This window comes from Lampris incognitus, chromosome 4 (genome assembly GCF_029633865.1).
Source record: "Lampris incognitus isolate fLamInc1 chromosome 4, fLamInc1.hap2, whole genome shotgun sequence".
NCBI lineage: Eukaryota > Metazoa > Chordata > Actinopteri > Lampriformes > Lampridae > Lampris > Lampris incognitus.
Genome location: NC_079214.1, coordinates 17,174,983 through 17,182,202, shown reverse-complemented (window position 1 = coordinate 17,182,202; position 7,220 = coordinate 17,174,983). Strand labels below are relative to the sequence as shown.

The window sequence follows — 7,220 nt, the reverse complement described above, 5'->3', positions numbered from 1 at the left end:
CATCAGAAGGGAAAAGAATGCGCTTTGGAGGCGATAGAAGGAAACTGGTTAAGTTTATATGGTTGAGGTTGGGACATTGTGGGTTAGGGAGTGCCTTGGTTTTGGTTGAGAAACATTTAAATGAAAAGTGAGAGTGTGGGATGTGGAAATAGAAACAATGCTACATGTGTCTCAACGAAGGTTGACTGAAGACGTCACTTAGTTAAGTGATGAAACGTATCTCAATAAACATTGTATCCAGATGAACTGATTCAAGCTTCTTTGATTTTCTTACCTGGATTATTGAGCATGCATCAAGACAATGCTACATGTGTTGCTTCCATCTGAAATAGAGAAAAGAAAATGGACTCCTGTTTACTGATTTTAGCAGAGGGTAATAGTGTGCTCTCAAAAACATTAGTAGCTTCGAGTGATTGGAAGTATTTGACTTTCCCCCACGCTGCAGGCCTCGAATAGTCGAATTAAATAGCGCTGTGAGTCACATTCCGAACGATAGAGGGCAGCAGTACGTCATCGCTGCGCCTGGTCTGCCTGGTTCACAGAAGAAGAAAAAAAAGATTACGCTTTGACCAAGTGTCCTCTGAGCTAATCTTTAGAGACGCGTTGAGCTACCAACACTGTAGTGTTGAACGGGAAGACTCCTAAGTTTAGAAATGGCTGGAACAATTGCACGGAAAACAATTGACTATGTGAAAAGCAAAGACTTCAGGGACTATTTGATGAGGTAAGGCGTTTACATTTCAGGCGACATTTTTTGGGCATTAGCAGACGATGCTAGCGCAGAACGCCGCTCAGAGGCATGACAGTACATACAGTCGTCGTTAGCTGTTAACTTTTCACAAGCTTATCCATGTAATTCAGATAACCTCATAAATGCATAATTTTACAAATGTCGATTCGACAACAATTCCCTTTTAAGTTGTTGGGTCTAGTTGCGATGTTCTGCACGGTGCATTATGAAGGTCGTTTGTGGCTGCTGAGTGACGTTTGCGTCCTTGCCGGCGAGGTTGACTGTAAACACCGCTATCTGGTAGATAGCTTGATGTGTGAGGACCATGTTTGTAGTTTTTAGTTGTTAGAAGAGAGCTTGAAATAACTGAGAATAAACCAGACCAACCAAGGGAGGCATACGACATCCTAGACTCAAAGCACACGGTTGATTGCCAGCAAGACCCAAACAAGTGTAACTAGTTCAGTTTGGCCTTGCACCTAAAAGTACACAAAAGCGCTGCAGAGATGATGTGGCCCTATAAAGTGCACTACGTGATTGTTTTGTGAACTTATGATTTTTTTTTAATCAACTCAAACTATAGTGGTATTCATTTTAGCTGAGTGTGACCCGTTTTGATAGCTTGGCACTCTCACCTATATCGCAATGTCTTATTTATTTCTCTCTCTCTCCCCCTCCTTCTCTCCCCCACCCTCACCCTTGCTCTCGTTTTTTTTTGCCTTTTTGGAAAAAAAACACTGAACAGCACAGTAAGTACTCCAACTTATCTGACCCCTAGCTCCTCCTCCACATGTCTGTCTGCCTTTGTCTGTGTGTTTTAAAGTGGAAGGGTTACTGGTTAGTTGCGCGCGTGTGTGTGTGTGTGTGTGTGTGTGTGTGTGTGTGTGTGTGTGTGTACACACTTTGTAGTTCCTATGGTTTTCTCCAGTTTTTGATTCGATTGTTTTACATTTCTATCCAAGGTTATTTGATATGGGATTCACAAATAAAGACTATATACTATTTGCACTTATTGATAGTCACTCTGAACACTCTTAACAAGTGTATTTGCAGAATGCTTAAGTGTGTGTGTGTGCATGTCAACAGCATTTTTGGGGTCCAGTAGCAAACTGGGGTCTTCCTGTGGCAGCCATCTCAGATATGAAGAAGAGTCCTGAGATTATCAGTGGCAGAATGACTTTTGGTGAGATATGCATCTAAATAAACACCCAAAAAGGCACATTTACTGCTCCACTTGCATATAGAACATACAAAACAACACTCTGTCCAGTTCATGTTTGATTTACTTTCAGTTGTTCATGTAACCTGTAGTTATCAGATTCTAGAATGCTATGTATCAATCTGAATAAGACTAGTTAAATGGTTTGAATGTCAATGTCCATATAGACTGCACAGATTTCTCCAATGTTGATTGCTGAAGTCATCCAGAACTTCAGATTTTCCTACAGACCATAAGCAAAAGTAGAATTGCACATTTTGATGTCAAATCTTCCCAACTCTTGTCCTGGAGAACTATGAAATACTACTTTTGTTAGTTTTGGGGTGTGTCTTTATTTCGCCATGTAGTCAATTAGGTTCTTCGTTAGTGCCAGGCTAGAAAATTCCTAAATGGATTGGTAAATACCTGGCAGAATGAAAAACCCAACAGTACACAGTGTCTTTAGCCCCATAGTTTGGGTTTACTGCTTTAAATAAGATTTTATGGTTTGGAACTTATGACGTTGAGTCAAACATTAGTCCAAAGGTTAACCTCCCTTTTTTGTCTCTGGTGGGGTTGCACATAGTATATCAGAATCTTGCTTTTTTCTGTTTTTCAGTCTGGGGAGAGGGTTGTTTATCACTCACAAATGGTATTTGTGTTGTAGAAGACAAGAAAAACATCACGTAATGGAGTTTTAAAAATGAGCATTATTCTCATTTTGATCAGTGGTGTGAACATTGTAAAAAGAAATTCCTAATATTAACAACATTGCCTCTTACTCTGATTGGCTGTATGTTTGGTAGTTAGGGGAGCCGGGGGACTAGTGTTACATCAAGAGTTTGCACCTAGACCTTTTCCTAGTTTCACCTGTTGGGGTTTAAAAGTACTTTAGGCCTATATTTGGATGCTTATATCATTTGGCAACTGTAATTGCTGTATATTTGCATAAATCTGGACAACAACTGTTTATATCACATCACCAGTAAGGGTAAGCACTGCTTTAAAAATGCACTTCTATTAATATTTTGTTTTATATTTCCTCTCTCTTAGCTCTGACTTGCTATTCACTGCTCTTCATGCGGTTCGCCTACAAGGTGCAGCCGCGCAATTGGCTGCTGTTTGCTTGCCATCTCACCAATGAAACGGCACAGCTTATCCAGGGTAGCAGGCTCATCAAATACAAGTAAGCCATTATGTCTCTTATTGTCTTCTACATGGCCATTTTGGACTGCACTTAGTTTTCAGCCAGCTGTCCAGATACAAAACCCAGCCGTACCCAAAATAAATGTTATTGATGTCATCCAAAGTCAGTAAGCTAACATGCACACTGTTTACCCTGTCCTAATTCAGATGACGCTCGTTACTCTAAGGCATGTTTACCTTTGTCCCTTGCCTTGTAATAAATATAAGAAAAATATAAAACAAATAACTGCCATAAAAAATATGTTGATTTTTGAACAAACATTAAGGAAAGAAGGGAATGTTACATCATCTCGCTGTCGATTTATTGTTTCAGCATGGAGAAAAAGACGCAATCCTAGTGGCAGAATGAAGCTGATGTGAAGTGTTATCTTCAGGAACCAGTGGCAGAGCGCGGCCCTGTGGCCAGAACATCTACATTTACTGGACATCAAAACTAGTGCACCTAAATATCGTCTGTGATAAACAAATTACTGTAGTTGCACTTAAACGTCATCCCGATAACATAGGGTTTAAATAAGTTTTATTCACTTTTTACTGCAAAGACAGCCAACCCGAAACAACAAACCCAAAAACGACACAGCTTCTATGATTTTAACCTTTTTCTAAGATTTTTATAACGTGCGCTGTCACATATTAAATGTAATGAGGGAGAATGCGCACCTTCACCAAACTTGCCTGTTGCACATTAGCTCCATTGAATGTTGCACATTTGCAACAAGAGTCAAGGCATAAAAGCTTTGACTTATCTCCACTCAATCATATACATTTTAACTTTTTTTTTTTTTTTGGGTGTGCCCTAGTGCAAGGCGTTAGGCTGTATGATAAAATGGGAGAGAAAAAATGTTGATTTCAAACTAATGTCAGTTGATGGTGATGGAATTGTATTTAATAATTATTCGGTGCTAATGTAAAAGCTTTTAAATTCTGTTATATATTTTATGTATTGAAGCTTCCCTGGTTGTAAGGTGAGGTATAAGAGCTAGAGCTGTCTAGGTTGTGTGACTGGTGTAATATTAACTGGACAAGGCAGGCTGCTTCTGTTACTGCTGTCCAGTTGTGTATTGTGAGCTACTGTCATGACATTCACGTTAATTTATTCCCTTTAATGTGTCATATCCACATTAATTTGTTCCCCCGATTGGTGATCTCATTACAGGTGGTTTCTGGATTTATTGAAATAAATTGACAGTGTAGAACCTAAACATGGTTTATCATCTCTTAACGTGTGAGTAAAGGGACATAAGGCTTGTTTGCACCACGATCATAGCTATGAACCTGGTAATTCTTTGCCGTCTGACCTTAAACCTGATTTTAGACATGATGACATCATGTAAAACACCGTAACATGAATATCAACCCGTGTCATGGTGCCAGATGTTGTGGCAACATTATGCCCCTTAGAAAAGCAGATGATGGAACATAAAAAGCAAAAAATGAAATTTGTTCATCAGATTGAAAGATATATAGGACACAAGGAGCTTACAGTAAACGTCTCCTCCCCTGCTGGCCAAGTCGGTATCTTTTTTTTTTTTAACACGTAACATTGTGACATTCCCATTATATTCCCAAGTTTAATCAAAATTCAATCAATGGCTATAAAGAAATTGTGTACATTGACGAGGGAACCAACGGTGCAGAACCTTCTCAAACAAAAGTGTAATTTTGAAAATGCTGAAACAAGAGAGATTCATTTTCCACGTTTAGTCCAAATCTGATCTGTAATGTATTGCATATTGATTTGTGACCCATAGCAAATAAATTTTGCCTCCCCTCAGTAAAAGTTTGAATAAACGTTTCCAAATGAGAAACCAAGTTTCATCACCGTGCATCGATGTCTTGTCATTTGAAAAGGACGGACAAATATTCAAAGACAGACAGACTGTCCTGCAGTATTTCTACTACAGAGCTCCATAGACCTTAATCTGAGTTGTGAGAGTATCATGTTTCAAAATTGTATTTATTTTTCACATTTATCCCCCAAGTATGTAATGTCAGTGTTAGAAATTCTCACAAGTACAGTACTGGTCAAAAGCTTGGACACATTGACTCATCGTAGGGTTTTTCTTTATTTTTTTACTAAATTTCACTTAAGTACTACATGAAACAACTTGGGGTGGGGGGCATTTCAAAATATATATTTCTAAATTGTTTTGTAAAGAAATTCAGAAATAGGCAACGACTTCTAGATTTTGAAAAACATACATTCAGTGAGGTGTGTGTACCATATATACAGAAAGCTGTGATGGGGATGATAACTTTAAATATGGAGTCTGCTGTTGATGGGTTTCAAGCCTTCATTTGATGTAATCTTAACATGTTCAAATATTGCTGGGTCCGTGCAATGCCAGTGGCATTGTCCAAATGCTGCATATATGGAGATCAGAGGTGTTTTTGTTTTTTTCCCAGAAAGGCTGCAGACTTATTTCATAACATGGCTCTGTACTGCAGAGTCTGAGGGGAAAAGTGAGGGGAGTTCTCCTCAGAAAAGCACATGCACTCAGTTCAAGTGTTCTCACAGGGCTTTTGACAGAGATTATAATGGTCATAATAAAACAACAAGAAGCAGAACCCAGCTTACCAGCCCAATAATACCAAAATGCATTTGTAGGTGACCTGGCTGAAATGAATGAACGACAAGCCTCGGGATTCATTGTAATAACAAACTAGTACAAACAAACCACCCAACAAATTTAACCTTCAGCATCACATCGTCTATTGAGCTGGGGGCAGAAGTCCAGCATTCAGGCCCAGATCACTTTCAACTCAGAACATTTAAAGTTTCAAATATTCAGAAGTTTATTTTTCTCACGTACTTCATGTACAAGTACAATAAGCAGTGATTTGGATTTTTTTTAAATCCACCCATCCATTATCCAAACCGCGTATCCTACTCTCAGGGTTGCGGGGATGTTCATTATTATTATTACTTTGCAAACTCCAAAACTGCAAAAAGAGAAATGGAACAACAACAATACTAAAATGAGAATAAAATAAAAAATACGTACAATTTAAAAAAAGTTTAAAAAAAAAGAATCCTGGAGTATACATAAAATAAATGCATATTTACAACGTGCAGCTGCTGTATACTAGTACAAAGCTAACATTCAAAGCTAAAATTAGTTACCTTGACGTCCTCCATACTGGTGGCGCTGCAAAAAAAAAACCAAAACACAATAACCCCTGGCTGCCTGCAGCACGTGGAATGGGGCGTTGTCAGATGTAGGCGGGGCTGGACATCCGATGGGCGGTAGTACGGATAGCCTAATGAGACAAACATTGCCATCTGCTGGATAACTGCAAGAAGTACAAATACAAACAACTACAAACTCCACTAATCAAATGCATGAATATCTTTTAAATATATCTTTTATACCCCATGTGCAACGTGGTACTACTATCCACATACAGTATATACCGTCCAAAAAATGTAGCTAGAAAATAGATATTGTCCCCAACTCACATGCATATTTTTTCTATTCAGAATATTCTAGTATATTTAAGTTCATTATTCAATTGTGTTTATTTTAATAATGTATTGTTATTTATTATTTAGTCGTTACTTTACATACGCATCTAGTCCATATATTTTAGAAGCTGCACTGCACTGCATTTCATTGTTCTGTTCTTGGGCAAGGGCAATAAAGTTGAATCTAATCTAAAAATGTATTAAATAAATAACATTCTTCACTCTTGTGTTAAAATTCAGTTTCATAATAGTTTATTAAACATGCTCTACTGAGCCAGAGTGCAGAAACAAGAAGGCAAAATAGAATAACAGAAAAAGCAAAAAGCAGTTAATATAGTGCAAATGGCAAGTGCATAATTGAAAAAAATATACAGCAGTGAAAGGTTTTGCTAATGCAATATTTTCCTTCATTTCCATCTTTCTGACTAAATTCAACCCCTCAGTTCAGCTGCACTCCTCAAAAGAGGCACTAATTTTCAGGTTTTCTTTTTCTACACGTTCCTCCAAAAATACAGAAATAACTTGTGAATTGCTACTATGCTGTACTTCACCTGAAGGAATATTTCGCTGTTTTTATAGTGCTGCTACTGATTTGCAACAAGACACTTTGTGTAATTATG

General features: G+C 38.0%; 1 protein-coding gene across 1 annotated transcript; it reads left to right on the top strand.

Moving 5' to 3' along the window:
• The first annotated feature begins 527 nt into the window (after positions 1-527).
• On the top strand, positions 528-4,952 carry mpc1 (mitochondrial pyruvate carrier 1). The gene is made up of 5 exons (XM_056278473.1): positions 528-724; positions 1,476-1,479; positions 1,817-1,913; positions 2,982-3,114; positions 3,448-4,952. Exons 1-5 carry the CDS (start codon positions 654-656, stop codon positions 3,470-3,472), a joined length of 330 nt encoding a protein of 109 aa, XP_056134448.1. The 5' UTR covers positions 528-653; the 3' UTR covers positions 3,473-4,952.
• The last annotated feature ends 2,268 nt before the right edge of the window (positions 4,953-7,220 follow it).

Bases quoted from the DNA above. Each gene is read 5' to 3' on its own strand.
- mpc1 (XM_056278473.1), top strand. From the start codon at position 654: ATGGCTGGAACAATTGCACGGAAAACAATTGACTATGTGAAAAGCAAA. The intron at 1,914-2,981 runs GTGAGATATGCA...CCTCTCTCTTAG, and splicing joins CAGTGGCAGAATGACTTTTG to CTCTGACTTGCTATTCACTG. The intron at 3,115-3,447 runs GTAAGCCATTAT...TTATTGTTTCAG, and splicing joins AGCAGGCTCATCAAATACAA to CATGGAGAAAAAGACGCAAT.